Raw genomic sequence first — 27,642 nt, forward strand, 5'->3', positions numbered from 1 at the left:
GGCTTTTTCGTTATTGTCCCCTTTCCCCTTCCTCGTTCTCATTATCATGCGAGACACGCGGGTAAATAGACAAAGTTAGAGTAGACAAAGAGCAACCAACTTGAACCACTCATATTTCATGTCGCCGGAACCGTCGACGTGACATCGAAGCTCGATCTCGCTGCCCGCGCGGATCGCGGATGGCAATTTCGGCTGCTGCAGCTGCACGCTCGCCTCGCTGACCCCTGAAACAGAAATCGATAATGCCTCGATAATTACCAATTAATCAAACAAATATTTACGATGTATTATGTATATTAATTGTGTACACGACGGAGGTAGATGGATAAACAAAATAAACTTTTAATTTAATGTTCCCTCGAGTCAAAATTTCGCTGCCATTTTCAACATCAATTTTTTTCACGTGTGGATTCGAGGGGATTTCAATAATTTTAGATTTAACAATTAAAAATAAAAATTGATTTCTTTTATACTTTATACCTCAAATAGACAATAAACAGTTTTCTGCTTTTTGTTAGAGACTTAAAAGAGAAGTTTTCGGCAAAAATATCCATATAGATTAAACAATTTTAAAAGATAGTGTACTCCGACTTAAAATATCAAAGTATATAAATATTAGATTAGAAATTAAGAAAAAAATTTCGATTCAAATTTAGCAACAAGTTACTACATGCTTCAATGTATATCTTATTATAAAAAATTGAAAAAAATGAGTATAATATTCTCGTTTTTATCTAATAATTGTCGATTATTATTCAATGAATAATACAACTTGCTATTCACCTAATATACCGTGAAAATATGCGTTTCGTGTAAATTCCACGCTCACGTGTGTGCAACGATACAAAAGAAAGATTGCAACATGTGCTATTAATATCGCGGATATTAGATGCGGCGAATCTATAAAGCTAATAACTTGGAGATTATACGCGATATATCGCGAAGTGGCTGCGCGTGTAATTACGCGCGGTGCGTGCCTAACAATTTTTTCCCGCTGGCATTCTTCTTTGTACTACACAGAAATCAGCAAAGAAAATCGAATTAGAAGAGGACGACAGTTATAGAAGAAGAGAGGCGTACGAAATAAACGAGCTCCAATTTCTTTACGATGTTCGATGCTGTCGTACGAGACCACCCGGAGAAAGAACGCGCTTAACCCGCGCGGATATCACCGGAGACCCGCTGGAATTCTAGAATGGAAAAGAAGCGCAGGACAATGGAGAGGAAAAGCAATTCCACTAGAAATAGAGGTTGGGACATACAGATAAAGAGAGAAAGAAGAGGAGGGAAAGGTAAAGGAAAAGGGAGTACATAGAAGAGGACGCTCGATTCCTGGGAATGTCAGGTTGATTCCTCCTGTCGTCGCTCTCTCCGTTTTTGTACCCGGATCAAACCCGTCGTTGGTCGTCTGAAAATGTGCGCGGCTCCGCTTCTCTCTCGACGAATTTAATCGAGTCAAATAAAACACCGACTAAGAGGAGAGAGCGAAAAAGAGAGAGAAAGAAAAAAAGAGAAAAAAGAGAGAGAGATAGAAAGAGAGACTATGTTTCCATTCTCCACTCGTCTTTCCTTGGCTGTTTGCCGCGACCAACATGTCGCGAGCGAACTCGTCAAAGCCGTGCGTCCCATATATTATTTGTGAGGGACAGAAAGAATCCTCGGAAGAAGAACCGAAAAGTTTTGACCGGCTGCCCTTCGCGTCGGGTGTCTGCCGTTTTTTTCTCATCTAGACTTTACGGCAGGAGTTGTCTTTCAATGTTCGAAGGTGTGGCGAATCCGTATCGATTATCCGTATCAAGAAGAATATTTAATCACACCGTGTTGCTTTATATATTTATCTGTCAAAAATTAAATTATTCTTAATTTTTTATTTATCTCGTAGATAATTGTAATGACTAAAAAATAATAATAATTAAAAACTGTAGAAATTAACAACAACGGGAGCAATAATAACAACGGGACGATGAAACACGATAACTTATTTCGATCGCCAGGTAGATGTTGCCGAGTAAATATACATTCGAGAATCCTTAATGGAGGAGAAACCAAAGTCAAGCCCCTTTCGATTCGTCCAACTTTGCGGCGGGGAAGTAACATCAGTTAGGGACGAAGGGCACATCGTAATTCAGGGCAACAGTTGCCGAAGACCGTGTGGACGATAAGGCTTCGTTCATTAATTTGATTCATTAGTCCACGGCGTGAAATTGATCGGTCGCGCCGGCACCCTCGACGGATAAAATGAAACGTAATTACGCGCGTCTGGGGCCTCGTTAAAAAATATGCCAATAGTTGAAAGAAAAACGCGCGTCGTTAGCGCGCGGGGAAATCGCATTTGAAGCCGTTATGTCGCAAATTGCGCGCGCGTCACACACACCGAATCGACTCTAGAGTTTGTAAGCGCGCGATAATTTACTCGGATAGACTCGTTAACGTGAACGTAACGAACGATTCGTACTTCTACAAAGCGGGCGAGCAATTTATTACTGCACGATGCGACAGTAGGATCGAGGTGTAACGGCAGCTTTTGATTTACGTCTCAATTAGCGAGCTTCGTTTTATAAAGTAAAATCTTAATCACACATATCAGGTCGTCAACATCTCTAATCTTTTGCATTTATCTAAAAGTGCAAGATGTATTATATCGCATCTTTGGAAATTATCTGATTCTATAATATGTAAGCGTATCTGCTAATTAGGAGAAAGTTGCCTACATCGTGTATCGCTTAAGACATTTTATATTTATTATTGCATATTAATTTATAAATCGTACTTTTATCAATTTCCAAAATCGCGTACCTTCTTTAAAAGTGATAAATTTGCAAACAGAAATATAACACATATTAAGAACAAATAAAGAAGCAACCAACATATAACAATTAAAAAAAATAATATAAATATAATTTATATTGACATTAATTTTCATATCTCATAAATTTACAATTTGCACATCTTATCAGTTTGCAATAAACACGGATGTGTTTTGTCATTCATGAGACAGAAACGACTCTGGAATTATTCGAGATGGCATCATTAACACTTTGGTACTCTCAGCCTGATTCGATCTTTTTATCTTGGTCTACGCGGCGAGCTCCTGTCGACGGTACTTTTTTCTCTCGTGTTCTGTCCCTTTCGTTCTCGATATCGCTGACGCAAAGTGCAGACTCGGCAACGTGTCGAGAGACGCTTCAACAAGCGATGCGCGCAAACGCGATTAAAATGAATTTCTCGAGAACCCCGTAATAACTTATATCGCGTTAATATGATGCGTTAACGAGTTGTATGTGCTGCAAATTATCCTTTTTAGCCAATAATTATATATTTAGTCAATTTTTATAAGCTGTAAATCTAACGTGCAAGATGCATTAATATTCCATGTAAATTGATCGAGCTGTCAAATGTAAATGTTAACGGAAAGCTCATTTAAAACGCGGACCGCCGATATCAATTCAGTTCGTCGCTGCACGTTTCACGGTGTGACCAACGAACGTCATTCCCACGAGATGCGTTTTCAATGTCGCTGGTTCATGAGAATGAACTTTGAAGTTGTCACGTGTCCACGTGACAGTCCCTCCCAGCCCCCATAGTCTGATCATTGATCGTGAACCGTCTGGCTCGAATCGTTGCGCGAAATTAGTGGTAAAAATGTCTACGAGTGATTCACAGTCGGAACTGGCGACACATGAATCTGGAAAGAGGAAGGTAGAAACGTTTGATTGTTATTTCTTCTTTCTCTTGCGCCCTTTTCTCGACGACGCGTGCTCGTCGACAAACAGGCGAGCAATTTAAAGAGAACTCGCGCTCGAAAACGCGCTCTTCCAGCATCGAGTCCATTAAAGAGCATTAATCTCAAGGAGTTATTATCGAGGAAGCGGATTTAAGGGTGCCGACAGAGTCGGCGGTACAAAGCTACGAAAGAGTCGCAGCAAGAGAAGACGGCCAAACCAGTCGCGAAACGAGAGAGAGAGAAAGAGAGAGGCAAAGAGGTTCTTCCCAGGTACAGAGGAAAGATGGAAAGTTGAAGTCACGAGGAGAAGGGCTCGTTTGACGAAAGTCTCACTTTACCTTTCGAAGATCCAAACGAGATTTCGTCGGCCCACTCGAGCCATTTCTCTTACATTGTGGAAGCATCTCTTCCCCTCGACTCCACCATACGCTATCCCTTCTCCCTCTCTGTCTCTTCCTGGCATCGTTTTCCCCCTGCCAGCATTCGTTTTTCGCTCCGTCTCTCTCCATTCGTCGCCTCTCGTTGCTCCTCCGCATCTCAGCGAGTCGTGTTTAAATGCACAAACGAAGCGACAGATCAAAGGAACCGCCGGCAGTGCGTGCACAGCCACGAGAGTAAAGGTAGAACGGGAAAAGAAAAGAGAGAGAGGAGGCGAAACGGAGATAGACAACGTTTATTATTATCATCGTGGCCCCCCCTCCCTCGTCGTCGTCACCCGCCGCTGTTCCTCCTCAGCATCCAGTATAACCTCGCGTAGTCGAGATTAACTTTCGTGTAAACAGGCCGTCGCCACCACCGGGTGCACGCACACGCGTGCTACGACGCGTGCACGCAAGCGCTGCGCACGCCCGCATATGCCCGACCCGTGTCTCCGATGGCAACCTTGGATCGAAGGTCGGCTGCGGTATCTTTGCCAGTACAATACTTGCCAAGCACCTGCGCGCGACATATGTACGTAGTATTCTTTTGTAGATTTAATCGAGATTCTAGCTATTTATGTAATCTGTACGATTCATGTTGATCTCACAAATTTACATAAAATTTTTGGTTGTAAAAAATGTACGTTTTTTGAAAATTTTTTTTTAGAAAACTTGTGAGAAGAATAATTTTATTTTTGTTCTTTTCATACGAGTAAGAATTCTTTATCATTGTTCGTTGGATCGAAGAGACCGACTCTGATATCTTCGATAACCATCTTCCTGCTTGTCAATATAGATTAGGATTTTAATTGCCTCCTAGCGATAAGAATTCTGAAGCGGTACTCGAGCATCGATTGCACTCACGAAATACATACATATTATAATGCAGATTCAGACCTTACGAATATTCAATAGAACGAAGATAAGATTTCTCTCGCAATTGGCGCACCAGATCAAGATCATATCTTGACCTTAAAGATGCACAAATGTACAGTATAGTATAGTGACTGTTTAAAGGAATACGATCGTTAAAATTGCGTACTACAGGTATGTAGACGTCTAATAACTCATACGACGTGGCAAGGGATGTAACTCTTCTTCTTTCCAGACGATCATCGACAAAATAAGAACGCGCCGACAGATGTGTGTCATCCTACGAGAAAGTCGCGTGCGCAACGCGGACCACCCAGATGTCAGTAGTTCGGCTCTGTCTATTGTCAGACATAACAATATCGATCAAGTTGCGTTCGCGTTGAACCTTCTACGACTGGTTAACGCGTGTACAAATGCAGATAATTAATATATATGCAGATGTATTGCAAGCAATATTAAATATATTTAAATTCCTTATCGTCACACTCGTAAATAATACAAATTCGAGCACGATTTTCTCGCTTCATTTCAAGAAAAATGATTGTGCGGTCGTGCACTTATTCTTTGCTGAATTGCCAATGCTTTTGTGAAAGGATAGAATTGGAGTTGATCACTTAAGTTAATGAAGTGCCAAGTTGTTCGGAGTTGGTCGGGCGAGAAAATATCATTCAGAAGTTCGAAGGTAAAAAATATCGAGTTCTACGCGAAACCGAGACCGAAAAAAAGGACACGAAATGTGCTCCACGCGCCTGTGAAAGAACTTATTGATACGATTCACGAAATCGATAGGACTTAAACGCAAGTCCTCCAAAACCATTGAAATAGTTCCTTTCGCGAAAGTATTCTAGAAAGCGAGGCCGAGCGAGTAAAAGAGCGGATCTCGTTATTAAAGTTTTAATATTGGAGCAAAAGCGACGTCTCGATGTAAGAACTCTGTAGATGGCCGGCAAAAATGGATGGAAGTTGCCTGTCTTTTTCATATTATCGATAAACACTAAAAAAACCAGTTTCAAGGAACTTTTTATTTGGGATGGAATTGAACTGAAATGATATTGAAGTACTCGTTGCAACAAAGATGTGTTGGACTCACATTGCATCTTTTTCCCTTAGAAATTTTTGTCAAGAAAAAGGAGAATAAAAAATGTTAAACAAATTTGCGAATAAAAGGTCTGATCGTTCTGCATTCAATTATTATAAATAAAAAAAATTTTGTTTTAAAAATATTTCTCGTAAACAATTAATTTCTAGCAATGTTTAAATATTTGACAGTACACATTTTTAAATTTTTCCTATTAATATCTCGTATATAAGTTTTCTATATATTTTCACAGATTTGAGAAATTACGAATATATCACAATATTTCACAAAAACTGAAATATATCGTTTTCAAAGGATAACGTCACACGCACATTTTATAACGTTCGATTATTGGAAAATACTTATTTTATATTGACATTTCAGGAATTGAAGTCCAACATTTTATATGCAATAAAATCTAATATTTTCGTATTTTATGATATTTTTTAGAGCAATTCGCATATATATTTTATCTCATTTCCGCATTATATTCATTATCGATATCTCTCAAAATTGCGATATTATGAGTCTCGAGTAGTCGTGCTATTGTTCGACGACAATATCTCTTTTATCTCGACGTTTATGGTTAATTTAACTAATATTACGAGTTCTACGGATACTTGATGTCTTCAACGAAGAAGATTGAAACAAAAGACGGATCCTCGAGTAGGATGTCGAGATAGTAGCGGTGAAAGATGTATTCAAAGCAATTTATACCCCAGTCTGTTTTCCTCATTCTGTCATTTCTCTCTCAAAGGCGTTTACCTTGCAAACGCAACGCCCGGGAGAAACGGGTCTTCCAAACAGAACGGAACTTGAAAGAAGGCCGCCCGAAAGAACGGGACGCGCAACGGGTGGTAGGAAAAACGGTAAGCTGCTTTCATTCTCTCGTCGATGAGCTTTCTGAAACTTAGCGATAACCTATATCATTTCCATATAATATCATCTATCTATTATATGACCGACTATCCCTTCTTTGAAATGGAATTAATTTGTAATCCGGAAACGTTAAATAAAAAGCCAAATTCAAGAGCGTAAAAAATATTAAATGATGGCTATTTTTTACATTTTAATATATCTTATAAAAATATTTAAAAATATTCCATCTGGACTTCAAATAAAATATCGCAAAATAGATTATTATATTTATATATTTTTATTATTAAAGTATATCGTCAATCAATATCAATAGATTATAGACTTTCCTGTCAAAAATTTGTATTCTTAAGTGTTTAAAACAAAAACTATGGGAAGAATCAATTTTTAATATTTTGTGTTTATTAATGAATTCTGAAAGTTACTGATTCTACAAACAGCTCTGTGCATTCTTACGATAATAGATAATTAAAATAAATGAACGCAAGAAAATATGATGAATATTTGATGGCGATCATCTCGTCCTCATTAAAGATGCAACGGATGTTGTAGCCTCTTCTAGGAGGATAGCTCTTTAAACGAGCGAACGTCTTTTAACGATCCACATGTCGAGAAAGGAAATAGCTTTTTACAATCGTCTGCATGTCTGACGATTTTCCACATCGCTTGTTAAAAATGATTTTTCCAACTCTTTCCAAATGGCAGCTATAGAAAATCTTGACAAAAGAAAATCATGACAAAAGAGAAATGTGATACATCATAGATGAAAACCTTGAACATGTTAAGACCATTCGAATATTTTAAGAAAATTTCATTCAAGGAACATTAAGTTTGTTTCTGGTCTAAAATTGAACGAACCATTGAACCCGATACAATATTACATTTATCATTGAATCTGACAAATTTATCACATGTTCCCTTCATGCTATCAATTTATCAAAGAATCGATAGAATTCCGGAATATTATAATGTGAACTCAAAATAACTAATAAATAATCCTGAAAGCGTTATACATTTACTTGCTATGGATTTCAAGAGATATATTGTCTAATTTAAGATCAATTTTTTTCTCTTCAACAAGAAATTTGATCAACTTTCTCTATGTATGCATGCATGGTATGTGCACTGTTCGCAAAATACTATATTATTCAAGTATAATCATAAATGTATGAGTTTTGTGCACAAAGGCGTCATTTAACTTTGCATCTTCAACGTACACTTAATTGCTAAACAAATTGCTCTTTAATTACATACATTGGCATTTGCCGTCCGAAAGGATCAAAGCGTGATGTTTCCCTATCAAAGGTACGAGATACGCGTGTTATTCGCACCTCTAATGGGTGCGCTATCGTAATACCAATGTCCCCTCTTCCTCCTTCTTCTCATTTTCATCTAAAGCCTCGGCAACTTCAAAAAGCTGCGAAAGCCCAACGGATCGTTTTTCCCTTTCACATGCGTCGTAAACTAGTCAATTATGTTGTAAACGGAATTCGAGACGAGCCTTCTCGAAATTGAACAGAACGTAAATGTTTAATACTGGCTGTTTTTAAACCTGAATCAAAGACGTTTCCATTTAATATCTTTATTTAAAAAATTTATCAATTTCCTATCTATATCATATTTATATGTATAATTCACGAAACATAGTCATCAGATTTTCAAAGACTGATTATATATATACACATGAGAGAGAGAGAGAAAGGATAAAATAAGCCAAAATTACCAGATCATATAAGCATACAAAACACATGGACACTGTAAAGCAATCTACCTTTAAAGAGAGAAAGATCTCTCCTTGAAAGTATACGATCAAGTGATTTATCTCAATCGGCACATCAATCCCTATTAGGAAACACAAGTTGAAAATATTCTTGTGTGTGATTTCAGCTTTACCTTCCTCGTAGTAAGAGCGGGTGCAAACGAGGAGAGACGCGCGCGCGTTTCCACGAGCGGGCTATTTATTCTGGACGAACAAACAAACCGCGGTTTTCTCTCGACAGTCTCTCATCGAAGGAGACGAAAAGCTACAAGAGGAACGCGCGAGCACGCCTGAGGCTCGTCTAGCTTCGTTGAATTATTAGTGGATTATGTCGTGTCGAGAATGCCTCTTTGTTCCTTTTCTTTCTCAAACGGCAGAGACGTTAACCTCGCCCCGCTTGCGGCGAAAAGAAGGAAGGATCCACAAACGAAAGGGGGGAGGGAGAGAGAATGAAGCCGAGGAGGGAAAAGGGGATGAAAAGCGTGACAAGCTAATTCTTTGCTGAAAAACACGGTCGCTTTTCTCGTTGACAGACGATGAACGTAACACGATACGGCGGGTGAGATAAGTGGGATATAATAAGGCAACACGAAAATGTGAGAATGCTGGGTATAAAAGGGTTCAGTTATTTGAGCTATTACCGATCCCAAGGGAAGACAAGTGAATCGGTAATGCGGCTGGTTGCGGAGCAGGATTCATTTTCTAAAAATTGCACGCTCTGAATAAATATTGCGCGACGCAGGAAAAGAAAGTGCGAGCGAGAAGATAAGAGAGAATCCCTGCGATAGACAGAGAATATTCGTACGTTGGATGCTGCGGCAGTGAAAGACAGAAGTTACGTGCGAGAGGAAGAAGATGAGGAATTCTATGCGTTGAAGAGAAAGAGAAAGAGAAGGAAAGATAGGGTGTGTACGTATATATGTGGCAGAAGGAGACGCGACCAGAGGGTGAGAGAACGAGAGGGATGCAGCTCTGTTCGGGGGTCGGTCGTTGCCATGGGAATCGGCGGCGAGGGGTACGGTGGGCCAGGAAAGGGTCGGTCGATGCAAACGCACCATAAAGTTTTATGGCTCTCCAGAACTGTACCTATTCGACGCGCGCCCTCGTCTGTCGGGCTCTGCGGGGCCGACGGTTCTCTTTCTCCATAGAAAACTATACAAGCAACCCTGATAATATTTTTTCACTTGCTAAGAGGCAAGTAAAGATCGTATAAACTTTGTAACCATAATATGCGAAACTATCGATAAAATTATAATCGATAATTGAGCACAGAAAATTATTGTTTGTCCAGTGTGGAAAATTAATTAAATAAAATATTTTGAAAGAAATTTTTAATTGTAGAAACGAGAGAGATATCAATCATATTGCTATTTATAAATATTTATGATATCCTGTTTTTTATACCTTGTATTATATATAATAGAATAAAAAAATCAAATGATTATCCCAATGCTTTAGTGGGTTGAAATGCAAATATGAAAAACAGGATTTTTGTTTTTTGTTTTTTCAAGCAAGTATAAAGAAAATGTTGAGTGATATGATGCACCAACTAAAATGGATCGTTTCTACTCGAAATTTGAAACTAGTTGAAAATAGTTAGTTAAGCTAGAAGTTAATGAGATCATTCATGCGGTTCGCTCGCAATGTTTTTCTTCATGTGTTTACAAAACGGAAGAAATATAATTAATGAATATCAAAGAGAATGCAAACGCATAGAATAATTATTAAAACAGATTTTTGATCTCGTCTGTAGCGAAAATATAGAAAACCCGAATAATAATTAGGGAAGAGGTAATTATTGTTAGATAATCGTCGGCAATAACTCGCTCGAGGTGATTTTCTCACGCGAAAAATACACGAAAGTCTGAATAATCTCGTTAACTGAAGAAATCCAGTTTTCCAGTGTGGCTACGGCAGAGAAACGAAGCGCGGTATTAATCTCGCTAATGAAGAAAGAGATTACAGCGGCGCCGTTTCTTATGGGTTCATTCTAGGAAGAGAGAATTTATTTATTTTTTTCCTTTACCTCACGTATCATAATTACCACGTCTCGGATTTCAGAAGTAGATATATGTAGCGCAAGATACAAGAGAGAGGGAGAAAGAGGGAAGGAGAGAATACGATCGAATGTATGCGCTATCAGCCTTGTATATCACGTTTCAACGTCAAATCGTCTTCCCGACTAGGTTCTTCGCTCTTTTACAACCACAGTAAGATTGTACGTGTGTTTGCAAATGCTTACAACGTTCTACGAAAATATCTATCCTTGACATCGCGCGCCGACTGAATAAATTGACCGAGAGGATGTCCATACACACGTTCGCGATAAAGTATCGCTCGTGCGACGGCGGTATAAAGAGATTGCGAGAGAGAAATAACTACCGGTGACACGCGATATTCCTTTACGAGGATCTAACTCCTGATTCGCGATACGCGGGGGCAAGAGGGATCCGCCTTCGAATTATCTAATTCATCGTTAGGTGGATGGAGAGACGTGACAACCAGGGGGAGCCAAGTGTATTGCGAACGTGTCTCGAGTGCCAATCCTTAAAACCACCCTGACACACCACATTGCACGGAATACAAAAACCAAGGCGGAAGCAAACTCGGCGCGAGCGGGAGAGCATGCTAATTATTTTCGAACCGTCAAATCTACCCCTACGCATGTGACGTAGGGCGAATCGAGTCGTATTCGAGAGTCAAGGGTTACGTCTACGTGGATAATACTCGAACTTTATTAGGGAGAATCTCGCGCGGGCGCGAGATACATCCGGACGCGCCGCGCAGCTTCCGGAGTATTCTCGTTGCCCTTTTGCTGCGTGCTTAAATACCAGCCTCGATAACCATTTCTAATTAATTAGGATAAAGTGCGGCAGACGAGGACACGGCAAACAACGAGATTGCAATAATAAAGTTTCGACAAATACATAATTTTATAGAGCACGAATAAGAGAACAGACACAATAAAGAGAACACGGAAAATATCGTCCGACAAGGACAAGAATTTCATTTCTGAATGTTTCTCTCGGTGATGTCATTAAAAACATTTCTAAGCATATTACGCGTTATTCCAGAAAATGATATAATTTGCATTTACTTTTACTAATTAAATAGCTTTAAAATTAACATATATACACAGAATATTTTATGAATTCATGAATATAAGATCTTGTAAAATGAATTATGGATCTTATAAAATTTTTTATTGCCGAACTTTACGCGGAAAAAAAGATGATTTTGCAAAGATAAGGGAGTAGTTAAAAGCGAGCGCTTAACATTGTTTGAAATTTCCAAAAAAAAAAAAAATTAAAACGAGAACGAGATAAAAAGAATGAACGGAAATCACTATATCTCTCAGAAACGAACACTTTACAAAAGACTAAAGGAACGAACACCGGATGAAGACATCGCGAAGGAAGAAGCGATTGATGGGATCATCGTGAGAAAAAGGCATGTGAAGACGAGAGAATACAAATGCGCTCGTATAAAAAAAATAAAAAAATACGTATTTCAAATGTTTTTTTCATCAATTAACTGTGTAACAGTTAGATTTGAACTTATCTCTGGATATTTTTCCATCCACACTCGAGAGTTTTTTTCTCGAGACCATCTGTACTTTTTCGATACGATCGCCCGACGCAGATCCGGAAATAGTTACTTGCAATCGTTAAACGAAATCCCGACACACAGGGCTGTATTGCAATTACGTAGAGGATCTCTCGTGGGATATTCGAGCGAAAAACGGAGAAAAACGGAACAAAAGAATAAAGCCGGAAAAGGCCCGATTCCCTGCAATGTTCGCGTCGAGTATCGTCGCGTTCGCTCTCTCGCTCTCCGAAAGCTCACTGTCCGGGGAGCAGATAAAATTGCTGAAAATAGTGTCGCCTATCTGCAAACGCAGCAGATATATCCAGCCTGCACCCACGGATGTACGGAGACAGCAGGACTCGAAAGATAAATCATTGTTCCCTTTGACATCGTCGACTTGCTGCGGCCTGTATAAGCGAGAGATAAAAGCGTGAAGGCTTCGCGTACAGAGCAATGCTCTGAATGTGCGTATAATTTCCATGATTCCATGTGGAATATCTAAGCTATCTTTCGATAGATAATTTCATATCGATGAACACGATATTTCTTGATACATATATTTTCTTATCATTTCCACTGTTAGATTACATAAGTAGTCTTCTAACACAATGAGAGTTTCGATATTTTATTAACCTACCATTACTCGTAGATTTTTTATCTCACGCTAAGAAAATTTTGTTTCCATTACAAATAAATAAATAAATATATATTTTTTTAACTGTAATAATATATTTATATTAATGGAAATAGAATTTTCTTATCATAAAGAAAATCTATGAATAATCTATTAATAGAACAGCTCGAATATTGAAACTTTCGATAATATGAAAATATATACATGAAATATACTATCGAATTATCTCACGTTACATTATTTCATGAATCGTCCAAGCGCATTGATTCATTCATATTTTCGCTTGATCAAACCGCAATTTAGCTGTTTCCGATGGCGTTTGTTATTAGTGTCGAAAAAAAGGCAAGAAAAATCTGCCTGGATCTTTCGCGGTTTACCGCTGCGTTCCTTGCGCAATTTCAGAGATGAAAGATGATGGTTTGCCCTCTGTGCATCTCCTCTTGCTGCGATTACGTCGGCTTTACATGCGCTAGAAGTGGCGCGATGCGGAAAATAGAAGCAAGGATACCGAAAGAAGAAAGGACAGCGACCTTGCGGTCTCGATAATATCGCTGACTCCGCGTCGATCGGTTACGTTCGCATCGTCGATTCAGGTTTTATCGAACCTATCGACCTACCATCCTCCTCGTGCACGAAGTGAATCCGGGCCAATCGACACGTCTGATCATCAAACGCCGAGGCGACGATTATCTCCAGTTCTTCCCCGTCGTTATCGTTGATGCTTATCCACATATCTATAGAGCGAGTAGTTGAATAGATAAATGTTCTTCAAAATTATAAATTTTTTCTCTCTCTCTCTCTCTCTTTTTCGTTGCTGAATATATCACGCACATTTTTAAATATATTTTTAGTAGAAAGGAATTTATGAAAAATAGAGGAAAAAAAGGGTAAATACACTAAAGATAGCGCGGTGATGTGCAACATCTTTATATAAAGAAAAAAAATAATATGAGTGCGCAAATATATTTAATGATATTATATATGCTGTAAACTTTATATTGCGGTGAAGCGTCGTTATTTTATATCCATGGTCCACTAAGAAGGACGAGGTACACAAATTGTCAGGCAAATGGACAACTTCTTCTTCGGTAGTTATTTCCGTACGATCGTTTTATTTTCCTGTCAGCTGCGCGGTCAGCATATTAAATACCCTCGCGAGATGTTGATAAGAAGCGTCTGCACCGCCGAACGACTGTGCCGTTTTCGCTTATAAGCTGACGAAGATTCATCGACGGAAATGAATAAAAAAGTCGGCAAAAGTACATACAGCATATATGTATACGGTCCGTAACAGATCGTGCATATGCAACGACAATGGAATCTACGATCATCGCGATGAGCATCCATTGAGTTCGACATCGTCAATCGGCGAACGTGCAGAAGAAATTAATGGGCCCGCCAATACTTTTCCCGTTTTTACCTCGAGGAAACTCTTGTCATTCGACGCATCATTTAAGCGTATTGCATCGTGAATTCATGCATTGAAAATCTGACAGGCGAACGATTGCATTAAAAATTGCAGTTACATATTATCTGTCTCTTTTTGAGCCTGTGTATAGAAGTATTATTCACGATACACAGAATCTAAGTTCTTATTTTTTTACAACTATCTGTTGGTTGTTTAATGAAATCTATAATAATCCTTTTGTCATTCAATATGTATGTGTGTATGTGTACATGTGAATAAAATATAATACGTGATAGCATGGTATTAAGATTTCAATAGTACTACAGCGGAAACGTACAATTCGGAGCGCACTTATTTTTCATACCGTGGCAACCTGGCATTTTTCTTGCACCTGCAATTTCCCGTGAGAGGAAATTAAAATATCGTCTCGACGACGCGTCGACACGTGAATTCACCGAAGAGCAACTCGTTACATTCTCGTGGCAACACGCCGTAATATAAAAAATACATTTCCCGGCTTGCTGCGAAATAACCAATTCCACGGCTTGGCGTTGCCTCTCGTCGCATTTTTTATCGCAGCTTTTTCAGTTTGTCGAAGCAAAAAAAAAAAAAGAGGGAGAGAGAGAGAGAAAATTTTGCCCTGGTTTGGTCTGAAATCGCGCATTTTCCGTATCGTTTACATCGAAAACCGCCGCCACAGGCGGTAAAATAAATACGAGAGGCTCGACAATTTTAAAACGTGACGTTTCCTTTTTTTTATCCGAGAGTGCATCGTGCGGCGCGATTCGCCCGCGTTGTATGCGATGCACGTCGGAACGTTCTCCGGTGAATCGCGACAATCGTCGATGTTGTTCATGTTATTGTAGTCGGATATACAAAGGAGAAATTGGTCGTTTCAACCTCTCGGCGTACCAGAAGATTGTTGTTGCTTTAAGCGTGTAATTTCGCACGCTTTGTGTCTACAAATTTACTTCTTTTCGCGCGACTACGTAATTAATTAATAAAAGTGTGCAAGGTTAATTAGCGGATGAAATTAATGACGAGTCAAGTTTTCCATATTCACGGTCGTGTCTTCGTATCTCTATTTTTTTCTCGTTTCTTTCTATCCTTCTCCCTCTATCTTCTTGTTTCTTTTTTTCTCTTCCTTCCGCATACTTTCTCTTTCATCTTTTTCGTTTTTTTATCGTTTTCATGTGCAACGCACACCCTTTTCGTCCTGTTATTAGTCATGTTCATATGCCGCTTAATACGCCATGGACCGCATTCGTAGTCGATTATTCATCTCGATGATAGTAATTTGCGATATAAAAAAATATAACGAGTGAGGAGAAAATGTTCACTTTAGTTATCACTATTACGTATGCCTCTAATGCCTCTCAATCGATTGGCAAATGGATTGGCTATTATGGAAAATGGAGAATTACCATTATTTTATAATGACACGCGTAAAAATATATTTCTTACACACACATTTTTATGACAACATTTTCCAGTAAAATTTATACAGATAAATTTATTCAAATTTTTTATTGGCTATATACATAAAATAATTTTAGTCGAATCATTTATTATAGTGAGTGTTTCTATCAAAGCTAAAGATTTTGCAACACGAGCTCTACATAGCTCTACAATTTATTGAGGTGTCATCGTTGAATAATATTTCACCACTAGTCGTATGTAACAATTATCGTTGGCGTTCAATATTTTCTAGGAGCTTCTCTTCGTAGGTAAACCATGTTTAATGAAACAACTATATGCATCCTCATTTTATAAAATATAATACTGACAGATTTCGCTCGACTCACGCATGAAATACACAAGCATACAAGGAGCTTAAAAGCTCTCTCCAGAATGCCTCGCAAACTCAATTTGCAATAATGAAGTGGAATCATATTTTTTTATACCAGGACCGCGACTGAAGTTGTTAAGATGCTCAAGTGCATCGCGTCGGCAATTCTCCTGATGGATTCATGCAACCTCATCGCTTCTTGGGTGGAACTAATCCCGGCGAACAAAAACGCGGAGAAGCGCAGATATCTCGCCGGATAACAGAGCGTGGCTCTCTCGCGCAGGCGTAAGAAAAATTTCGCAATTTTTCTCGCTCGATTTTTCCCACCCCTTCCGTCGCCCTCGATTCTTCTCGTATCGAGAAATCGCAAAATGAATCCAAGGTGCAAAATGCGAAATTATGTAAAAAACGGGATCACGCTTAAATAGCCGCGGCGAAAGCCGAGCCATTAACGACTTTGATTTATGTATCGCGCCATAATTCGCTCCTAGAGCTCCCCGTGACTCGTAGAGGAAGGAAACGTGAAATATACGTTGCGCCGCGGGTGGAGAGCGGTGCGTCATTTTGCCGGCGCAATTCCCGCGCTTCCATTTACGCTGCGACTAATCAGACCCCGGCGCACCTGTTAGCGATTACGTTGCGCTGCGCCTTTCGTTGCCGCGTGTCGGGGAGAAAGAAGAAGGGAATGAAAAAATACACATCACGGAGGCATGATTTACGGCGTTAACGCGTTTTCTAGTGCCTCTTTTTCAGGTCGCCATGGTGGCGGCGCGGTAGCCGTGCCGTATACGGGCGTCAAGTGTTGCATATGCCGCGATTCAACGGCGAAGGTACAATTCAGCCCGTACAATGCAACGGGAGAAACAGAGAGAGAAAGTGCGAAAAAGATGGGACGAACGAGAGAGGAGAAAATGGTTGGGAAGGCCAAGCTATGGCGATGTACGGTATACATATGGTAGCGTCTTTACAAATGCAGACGCGCATCTCTTCTAGGAACAACGATTAGTTTATCATCCTTCTTCTTCGTTATTTCTCTTCTCTCTTCCATCTCGCTCTCTCGTCATTGACGTCGGGATGTTAATGTCAACGGCAACCGCGTCGACACTGACGACGACGATGATGACAACGAGCATCTCGCACATACGGACGAAACAATGAAAATGCAAGCAAATTCTTTCTGAATTGACTTCTCCGACCGTATAAGCGAAAGGATCGGAAAAGAGTAAAAAGGAGAGAAGAAGAAAACCATAGGCGATGGACTTTTTTCTTTGAAGAGAATATTATTCATAACCTTCCATAATAATCTTTCTTTTCCTAAAACAGGTGCGAGGTCAAAGCCCAGAAATTATATTTGAATGAATAAGAAAGTAACGCAAATCACGGGCAAAAATTCAGTAATATCCTAGTACAAAGTAATAAGAGAAAATACACTTGTTTATCTCCGCAGTAATATACATTTCTGCATACAATTAAACAAATAAAATTGAGTAAAAAATTAATTGAAATATTTATTATTATTGAGGAACGATAACATATTATGATGTCTGATTTTTAAATTAGGTTAATTTATCTATAAATTATGAAGTCGCGTAAGGTAAACATAAAAAGAGGCTCTTTTTTTAATCTTAATATTCCGCGCAGCAAGCTCGCGTGCTGCGAGAGATTTCCTACACGATGATTTTCAAGCGACATACTTGCATAGCACCGCCTTCCTGCGCCATCGCAGTCGCGGGGAAAAAGGGTGCACGCACTCAACTCTCAACTAGGTACAAGCAATGAAAAATAGCCATTGTTGCGAGGCACAATACGCGAGGCCTAATTGTCATTTGGCCCTGCGCATTATGCGGGGAGACTGCGCGCGATGCATTAATGCAGGTATCCTTTCGACGCAGTCGCATACGTGAAAAACATGCGTTCGCAAGGGAAAACTAAAATTTAAAAATTTTTGCACTGCATAATATTATATATAAGTCTTGAAGTGTTATTAAGCGGTAGAGGAAATTCTCACTTACTGAAGAGCTAATGCACCTTTACATCAAGTTTGTAAAATTATAAGATATGCGAGATATGAAAAAGAAGTAATTACGGAATAAACAGCATATGATTATATAATTATGTTGTGATAAAAAGACAAATGTGCTCCGTATGAGGATTGTAAAAAGTACGCTGACAGTTAGTAAAATATCCTCAGAGAAGGCCTCGAAAAATTCTGAATTTTCTGCACCCGAGAATGGAAACGTCGAATCCTCGTGCGAATTGCCTGGCTAAGAAAGTAATTGTTATCGAGCTTGTGCGAAGCGGAACGAGACGGAGAACGGATGTCTTATCGACCGCGTAATCCGACTGGCCTAATCGTCGTGCATTAGGGCAACGATGGAAAACGAGCGGGGAAAATAGATATTTGGTAGTTAGACCGCCGTCGCCGTCGTTCTTACTCGCAATCGTATTCCGGCACGCAATCGTTAATCACCGAGCCTTTACCTCTCGCATCGGAGGAAGACGAGATTTTTCTGCATGACTGCACGCACTTCGGATCTTATCATCGCGTACACGGGGCACTTTGCGTTACGTTAATAGCCACGTAACGCGCTTCTTCAAGAGTTTACTTCGTCGTACTGCCGTAGGCCAATGGCGGCCAATTAGCTGCTCGCAGAATGATGGATGACCGAGCATTTTATCACTTTATACGATGCTGCGTTGTAACGAGACGACAAAGAGACATCTACATTAATATTACATCTCGAATATTACGAGAAATAAATCTTTTCGTAACAAATTATGATCACAATGTGTATTGCGCGGATGAAAGAAGCAGCTGAATCTAATCAAGTTGTCGCTCAAGTCCAGTGTAGTAGTTTCGAAGCTGTAAAATTTTATTTCTCATGTAAATTGATTTTATTGATTAATTTAATTTGTACGATTTGCAAGATTGCAACACGAGAAACATCTTTGGTAATGAACAGAAAAGCTATGAAATGCAAAATTCTTGACAATAATATCGCCGGAGGCAAATCTGGAATGAAGAGAAAACGAGTTTTTGTCCGACTCGTATTTGTTTAATTACTGAAGTAGATTGTAAAATGTTATAGTAATTTTGAAAAAATGTTAATTATAAAGTAGCCTGAAAGTATAAGTCATAAAAATGTACAATTAACGTACAGTGCATGCTCTGTTCGCCTTAGACTCGGTTTATTCACGCACGCACACGCCGGCGAATCCATCGTAAAGTCAGTCGACAGGAGCGAACGCATATTTTATTTGGTTCGCGTTATTGCACATAAAAACGGAAGCGACTAAGTAATAACAAGGTTAACGGCACGAGAGATCCAGACACCCCCCCCCGACAATAATCCAGTAAACGTAGCAGTTCTTGAGAGAAACGCCTTAATGCAAAGTGTCGAGATAGGACGCAGTCGAATCCGTGTTTTCGCGCCGTACAAATCAGATACGATCTCTTAGATGCACGGTTGAATTTTACCCATCTCCCCTTTTCACGCCCCTCACTCCACCCTTTTTCACCCTTGCCAGAGACTGAATAACTTTCTGTCCGTTGTTGCGATGCGCACCATCTTTTAACCATCATTGCGACATGTTATTTTTTTTATTTGGACAAAAGATTTTCCTTGCCGTTTGTTATTTCTTTCTGCATCCTGCTCGTCATATTCGTTACCTCGTTCGTTACCAGCAGAACCAAGGAGTTGGAAATTAAAAAGAGAGAAACACATGGTTTACACCGGTATGAAGTACCGGGAATATATTCATGCGCCCGAGCATATGAGTTTGAGAGCTCATTCATCAGATGTTCAGATGATTTTTCAAGAGTGGAAGTTAAAATTGGACGTACACAAAAATAATTTAATACTTCAATTTGATATTCTGATAAGTTGGAATCTCTTTGTGAAAAATGAAGACAAAAAAATCTCTAACGTATGTATTTTTCATATGTACCATATAAACCAATTATAATGATAATAAAATACAAATTATACATATAATATAAAATTATGGTCTCCCAACAGATGTATCTTGAGATTGGTGGGAGAGCTTAGGAAGATTTATTCTCTGAAGGGGAAGCTAAGTAAACGGCTCATAATAATATTGTACTGAATGCATTTCATGCATGTGCGCACATTAATGCATTAATCAATTATCAGTGTGTCGCGAATAATTCATCGTATTTTCGTGTGATATTTTCGCTCCAACAATCGATTTTGTTTAAATCGGTTAAAATTCAATCTCGATTGCTCGATAAGAGCAGGATGGAATCGGAATTTAGTTTCGTTCTAATTTTACTGAGAAGTTTTTAATGAAATAATTTAACAGGATAAAATTATATATATATATATATATATATATATATATATAATATATTTAAACATTTAAAACAATAGTTGATATTCAATATGGGAAAAGAGGAATTTAACGAGTTGTTATGTTATTCTACTGCCGAAAGCAAAGTATATCTGTGTCATGCATTGTTTATTTCAATATTCTGCAACAGAAATATTGATTCCGAACACGTGAAAATAGAATATATCATCGAATGCGCACAGTTAATCTTGATTATATTAGAAGTTGCGCGTATCGTTGTGAATGATAATTAACGATTATTTAGTATCCCGTTGCATTCGTTGGAATTTCAATCGCACGTGAGTCAGGATGTACTTCATCAGCGTTGTTGTTAATGCATAATTATATGTTAATGAGAAACGTTAACCGATTCCGGACCTAATTAAAGGTTATTATACTTGCAAATAAATTGCGGATAAATTTATTCGACATATTCGTTTGCTGCATGGTTTGATATTTGCCGCGACACTAATTGATTTAAGTAATTATTATCCGTAGCTCCAAGCACACACGTACATCAATTCGTCGTTCGATTCTAAATTTTATAGATGTAATTTATCTCATGCCTTCGATACTCTGCGGACGCATTTATCGATTAATCGCCCGGACGACTGTCTAATTGATTCCGTCGCGACCAGGGAAAAGCGGGAAGTAGCGACGAGAGTTGTCTCCTGTGCGTCTAGATGCCAAACTGCCTGAAACTGTATTTTCATCGTCCGGTAAACCCCTCCGTAACGCAAATTACTGTCCCGAAAAGGACTCGTCGCCGGATACACCGAAATATGGTCGGTCATTAAATTTAATGAAACGAAAATACGCGATGTGGGAGAACTGCTGCTCGTGCTTGCACGTCAAGTTCTCCCTACGTGACGGAGAGATTTAGGTATTAAACCGCGTGGTTTAAAGGATTGACTAAAATGCTTTCGTAACGAACGCTTCGTGAATATATGTATATTTGCACGGTTGACTTGCACGTGCACGTTACAGTATAGATATACGTATTATTTCTCTCCTTTCTAATCCTTTTTAGATAATATATGACACATTATCCCATGCCATCATGATAGATTTTTGTTATTCTCCATCAAAATTGAGCGCGCAGATGGAAAAAACATACGTATTTATTCAATGCAATAAAATTTACAGATTAATAATGTATCTTTTTATTTTTTGTTTAATAAATCTATTAATTCTATTAATTGTTCTATTTTTTTATTATAGATGAAACAAATATATGAAATAATATATACTGTGTGAATATATATTGTGAATATTATTTATATTAATATCTAAAAATATAATGATATGAACGAGTGTCATATTAAGCAGTGAAACTAATAATATAAATAGATAAATAAATTCCATCGTAAAAATCGCGTTTTTCTTTAATTATTTTCTTCAAGACCGATTTCATATTTCATAGATAATCGCCGCCCGCAAATACTGTGTAATTGGTATCGAGAATGCCTTATTAATAATAAATGCGGATTAAATTAGCGATTGGATATGACTGTCAATGTCACCGTTAAACTAAATTCATCTTCTCATGAGTACACGGGGAATTAGAAATTTCCTTAGAATTTTGAGTGATACAATGGTTATCGCGTTTATTATTACACATAATATTGCAGTTAGAATGTCCGATATAGAATATCCGATTTTTCGCAAAATTGGTCGTCTCTCGTTTGTCGCTTTTATCGTTGCGATGAAGAGTCACGCGCAAACTATTTCATTTAAAATAATTTTATTGGAAAATTGTTTTATTTTCGATAAGTTTAAAACGATGAAATATGGATTAAAATTGTATGCGATAAAATTCATTTATATAATATTTGAAAAAGAAAAGAATAATGTTTTCTTTCATTTTAAATTGATATTAAAAAATATATATAATGCAATAACGAATCGCGTATACATATATATTCATTAGATTCATGACATCGTTCATTAAAAATTCCGCCGATTAGGTGAAATTCAAAGCGAAACAAAGAGAATCGCGAAAAACATATTCTCACATTCGTTGCTATGTTTATTGCAATTACTAAATGAAATCGGCGCGTCGATATTAAGCACGCACTAAATGCATTATACTTTACATCGTCCCCGACTTGGCAACTGCGTATAATAATGATTACGAAGCGATACATGATAACGAGTCGCGACCGGCACGCTAACGATGCACTCGCAACCGTTTCCCTTTCTCGTTTATTCCTTTCCCATCGTCTCTTCTCTTTGGTTTCTTTCAACGTTTGCGACAATCTAACATGTACCTTTTTTTTGTAAATTCTTTCATTACTCATTCAGACATCATATCCGTTATTTATTTTTTTTAAGCTTTTCCATCTCTCATTTTATACATTCTGACACGCAGAAATGCTCACGTAGATGGACGGACGTGTATACATAAATATTTTTCGCTATTTCTCTCTCTTGGTCTCTCTTTCCTTCCCTCTTGGCATCGGCGAAATTATATTTCCAACTAGAACGAACCCTCGAGCGTACTCGAATCATTAAAATATGAACGCGAGAAAGCCGACGTAGCCATGGATGCCATATTGGGCAGCGAGCGGCACGAGAGCAAATTATCTTGCTTAATTAATGTCGCGCGGGCGAATAATTGGAGAGGGTATGGACGGGAGGCCGTAGCTCTCGACCCATCACGAATCGATTTCTGTCTCCCTCTGCGACCCGGCGAGCTCCCTATTGTTTTTCCTCTCCTTCCCTCTCGATGCCGGTCTCCTTTCCTACACCGTTCCTATTTCACTTCGCATTCGGCCCGTGTAATTTCTGCGCATGAGGCGTTTGATCTGCTCTTTTGCGGAGACGGGACGATTAAAAAGTACCGTGACGACGATGATGCGGCTTCGGCGACGGGCTTCTCTCTCGCTCCTTCGAATCCCCCGAGCAATGATGACGAGGCCTACCATCGTCTCACTTCCCTTTGTTGACTGAGCAACGCTGCCGACTGAATGGCGGATTATATCGGTTTATCGGGCCGGCCCAGTCGCATCGTCGTATAGCGAGTGTATACTTTATAAGAGCTTGTGCCGCTATATGACTAGCACGCATTTTCACCTCCGTTAACTTGGTACCTCCACACGAAAGAAATCACATTCAGATGGAATAAGTTAACTAATGAGGTAAATTAGTTTATTGTTAATTTGTTCTAATTTATTATTCATTTTACTAATATTCATTTTACTTTCGAATTTATTATTCACTTTACTAATTAATAGGAAACTCGAGGTTAAAGCAATAAATTAATACTAAATTATTCCTTACATTCAAATTTGATTTCTCGTGGAAATATCAGATCCAATTTTCGCTTTTGGTTCCGGAAATTCTCGTGAGAAGCGTTTAATTTGCGTGTTTCCGCATAGACGATAATACAATGCGCGCGCTAAATCAATAATAAAGCTATATTTCCGCTCGTTAATCGGACATCTGATAATAAAATTAGCTAATTCGACGTTGGCGATGAAATATTGTTAGATATAAGCACACTTGATTTGGATTTATTTGTATCAATCTGACTGCAATCTTAGGAAAGATTGATCAAAAAGGAATTATAAAAATATTAAAAAATATCGTTTTGTTTCTAAACATTCTTGTAAATAATTCTAAACACATGCAATAAATAATTTTCGAATATCTGTTTATCATGTTTTATATAAATCTGATCAGAATAAAGTAATATAATGTCTATTTCAAGTTTAGCACTCGACGTAAAAATATTATTTTCAATGAAAAAACCTATCCTCTCTCAAATATGACTTAAATTACCTGAGCTTATCAAAGTTAATTAACTGAATTTTTTCTACGTCAGATAGACGTTATAATATATTGAAATAGACAGGGGCTGTTAATATTTAATTCAGATATGTACGTAATGAGTACGTAATCCTTTGATATATGATTTCGCTGCTCCGTTACACGGTAAATAAATGCACACTAAAGCTAATTCGAGCATTTACCGCCAGATAACATTTTTAAATGCAGTACACTTCGTGTGCATAGTAAAGAGCGAGTTGCGCATTACGCTCGTTTAATCGTTAATGATATAATGCATGTGTTTATGCGTATATTTTATGAAACATTAACTTGCATATTATTTTCCGCGCTGCCAGGAAAAGCTTTAATTAATTTAAATGTTTCCGTTGCGATACTAAATTGAGACTAATATAGTTAAAACTCATACTAAAATGACATTTTACACAGGCAATGAACATATTACAATTCCGCGCAAGTAAATATCTATTCAATATATTATACAAATATGAATATAAATTCAATTGTCAGCCACAAAAAATATCTATGAAAATTAATGACAAGTATAAAATTAAATTTGTTAATTTATGAAATTGAGATATGAAAATTGATAATGAAAATGTAAATTAAATTTTAAAATTTGCTGTGTGTAACATTATATTTAGTATCGCAACGAAATTCTAGGAAAGGGAAGATCAAAGATAATTATAAAATTAAAAGCAAGCGATGTTAAATTATATCGCAAGTGTAAGCGAAGATAAGCGTAAAGATTCGATAAGACTTACATTGAACGTTAATCTTGGCGGGCGAACTTTCAATCGAGTAACCGGTTTCTTCGTGCATGGCTACACAAACAAAACTTCCACTGTCCAAGATCCGACTGACCCTCGTGATGTAAAGATCGCCCTCGACCTGATGCCTCCGCGGGCTAGGAGCAAGCTGCTGTCCGTCCATTTTCCACGAGTATTTAACATGCGAGCTTGGTTGAGCCTCGCATCTCAAACGAACCGGCGATCCTTCGATGGCCGAATGTTCCGCGGGACTCACCGAAAAGTAAAGCTCGCCATCCTGTTCGTGAGCGAGTGCTACTGTAAAAAAATAACTTATTAATAATAAACATTCGATATTGGTTATAAATATTAAAAACCGATCAAATTCATTGTATGTTTAACTTTATTATTAGACCATCGTAGACAAATTATTTATTTTTTATACTGAAACACATTCATCAAAGCATGATGTAATTGTTTTCAATTTACAAATTTGAATATATTTTTAATCGTACACATATATTACTCGTACAATCAACAAGAATGTGCGCGTATAAGTAATCTTAATCAAACGATTACAGTGAGATACAAAGAAATGGTCGAATCACCGGATGACATGGAATATGTAAAGGAAAAAAAGGCCCGCGAGGAGAGAATCGCGCGTTCAAGGGATATACATATATGAGGATGTGTATATGTGTACGATATACGTACTAACTCCTACATACGCAAGTAAATTCGTGAGATTCGCGAGCTTATGTACGGCGACCGTTGCGTACGCATTTTGCATACAATGGCCGCACCAGTGTAGATTAAATCCTCTGTACCGAGGCGAAAATCGATCGGTGTTCCTCCGCGGCCGTGGCCGCCGGCCGGGAACACGTGTGCACCGTGTGCATCCGTGTGACTGCTCGCCGTCTCTCTCATACCATCGATCTCCCGTTCAGGCAATGCGCCACTATAGCGCGCCTCTGTACAAGTGTTTGGGAATAATTAATCCGTCGCGGTTACAATGGACGAAATATTATACATTATATCGTGCGTTCGTTTACTATATAATCCACCTCGCGTTCAAATTTCAGATACGCGGTTGGAACCGCGCTTTTCCCTCCCCGATCGCATTAATAACTCCCATTATTCGAGATAAACAACAGAGATACCGGTCAATGATCTCGTGAAAGAATGCGGAGTGCTGCTGATAAATTCGAATTATTCGGTATTTTAAAATTGCCACTCGTCGTTGCTCCGAGCATTATTTTCGTCGTGTTTTCAAATACTATTTTATTTGAAAACATATGCATCCGATTTAAAATGTAATTGTATATATGATATATATATTTTAACGTTTGATGTGTAATTTATTTCGATCAATAACAAATATCTCCGTGTGATCCCAAATGTAATATAATTTAACCGCCATCCGTGTGCGATGGAAACCATAATGCACGGCCATAAATCTATCAGAGGGACCCCTAGATCTTTTATTTATCTTTGAGCGGACCCTGCCATAGTCTCCCTATCTGTAATTGTGGATTCAGGTATTTCCTGTGATCTAATACCGCCGCGGTACCCTATCATTTTAAATTTTACAATCCTTTCAAAAGCAAAATGTGCTTTAGATTTTAGAAGCAGTTATTACTTGTTTTGAAAAAAAAAATCTTCGTCTACGTCTGAACATAAAATTACACTCGGCAACGATATTATAATTAACAATAAAAGTTACAAAATTTCATATTGCAGCGCGATTATGCGGTCAATATTAACTGATATAACAGTCGATCTTTTGTTGTAATTATATACGCGGATCTGAGCGCAGAAAATACGCATTTTTCCGGCGGATTCGCGACTCATGCGCGCGCAACGTCAAAGGAACCATTGATTCCGGACCGCGTCTCGTCGGAAAGCGAGAGCCGCGATCAGCCACACGAACGATGGAAAAATACCTTTTAAAAATATCGTCTGCTTATCACTCATTGGTTCCCGGATTACGACGGGGACTCGAGAAAATAAACTAATGCGGCAAGCTTTACGACCGAATCGTGTCTTTTCAACGCTCTCGTTAGGCTGCATCTTCGGATGCGGCTCGATGTCAATCTTTACCAAGGTTTATCAGTGAGAGAAAAAAAAGGAGAGAGAAAAAGAGAGAAAGAGAGCGTCCAAAAAAAGAATGCGCCGATCCTGTTGGTCGTGAAGCCTCCTCCAGGGATAAACACGACCGCTTTTACGACTTACTCTTGAGATTGGCTTCCTTCTCGAGCTAAACATTTCCTTCTCTCTTTTACTCTTTTCCTCGACAGCTGCAGGCACGTTGCTTTATGGCGTTTACACAAGCGGCCCGATTTTTCGACTACGTTGTCCGATGCCAAGTGCTTGCGCACGTTTAATGCCTACACGGTGTCACATATGTAAAATCGTCGACTAGCAGTAGGATAGCCGATGATCATGGCAAATTTCGAAGGAGATAAAAATAGGAGTTTTCAAGATTAAAAATTTATTTAACCGAAAGCTTTGTTGGAAATCGACTAATCAGTCAATAAATCAAGCTCGGATAATTAATTTCGTTATTCTGAAAAATTATTCATTTAAAATAAATATAAATGAATATT

General features: G+C 38.5%; 2 protein-coding genes and 1 long non-coding RNA gene across 8 annotated transcripts in view; 2 read left to right on the top strand and 1 right to left on the bottom strand.

The window, feature by feature from the left end:
* Sema1a (semaphorin 1a) overlaps positions 1 to 27,642 on the top strand; it is a 366,157-nt gene that overhangs the window by 225,132 nt on the left and 113,383 nt on the right. The window lies entirely within an intron of this gene.
* LOC145961262 (tyrosine-protein kinase-like otk) overlaps positions 1 to 27,642 on the bottom strand; it is a 41,056-nt gene that overhangs the window by 7,408 nt on the left and 6,006 nt on the right. Inside the window, exons 2-3 of one of the 2 annotated variants that reach the window (XM_083081286.1) lie at positions 25,052 to 25,351; positions 101 to 224 (exon numbers count right to left, since the gene is read on the bottom strand). In XM_083081286.1, the coding sequence (XP_082937412.1) occupies positions 101 to 224; positions 25,052 to 25,351 (424 nt within the window). Of the gene's footprint in view, positions 1 to 100; positions 225 to 25,051; positions 25,355 to 27,642 lie in introns of both variants that reach the window. The other variant, XM_083081285.1, reaches the window with a different exon arrangement.
* On the top strand, positions 3,499 to 6,177 carry LOC145961263 (uncharacterized). Its single transcript, XR_014435603.1, has 3 exons — positions 3,499 to 4,675; positions 5,033 to 5,190; positions 5,252 to 6,177. It is a non-coding gene; the product is annotated as an uncharacterized LOC145961263 (long non-coding RNA).

Source organism: Camponotus vicinus, unplaced genomic scaffold (genome assembly GCF_025532165.1).
Source record: "Camponotus vicinus isolate PSW18456_S1 unplaced genomic scaffold, iyCamVici1.0 SCAF_11, whole genome shotgun sequence".
In the NCBI taxonomy this organism is placed as follows: Eukaryota; Metazoa; Arthropoda; class Insecta; order Hymenoptera; family Formicidae; genus Camponotus; species Camponotus vicinus.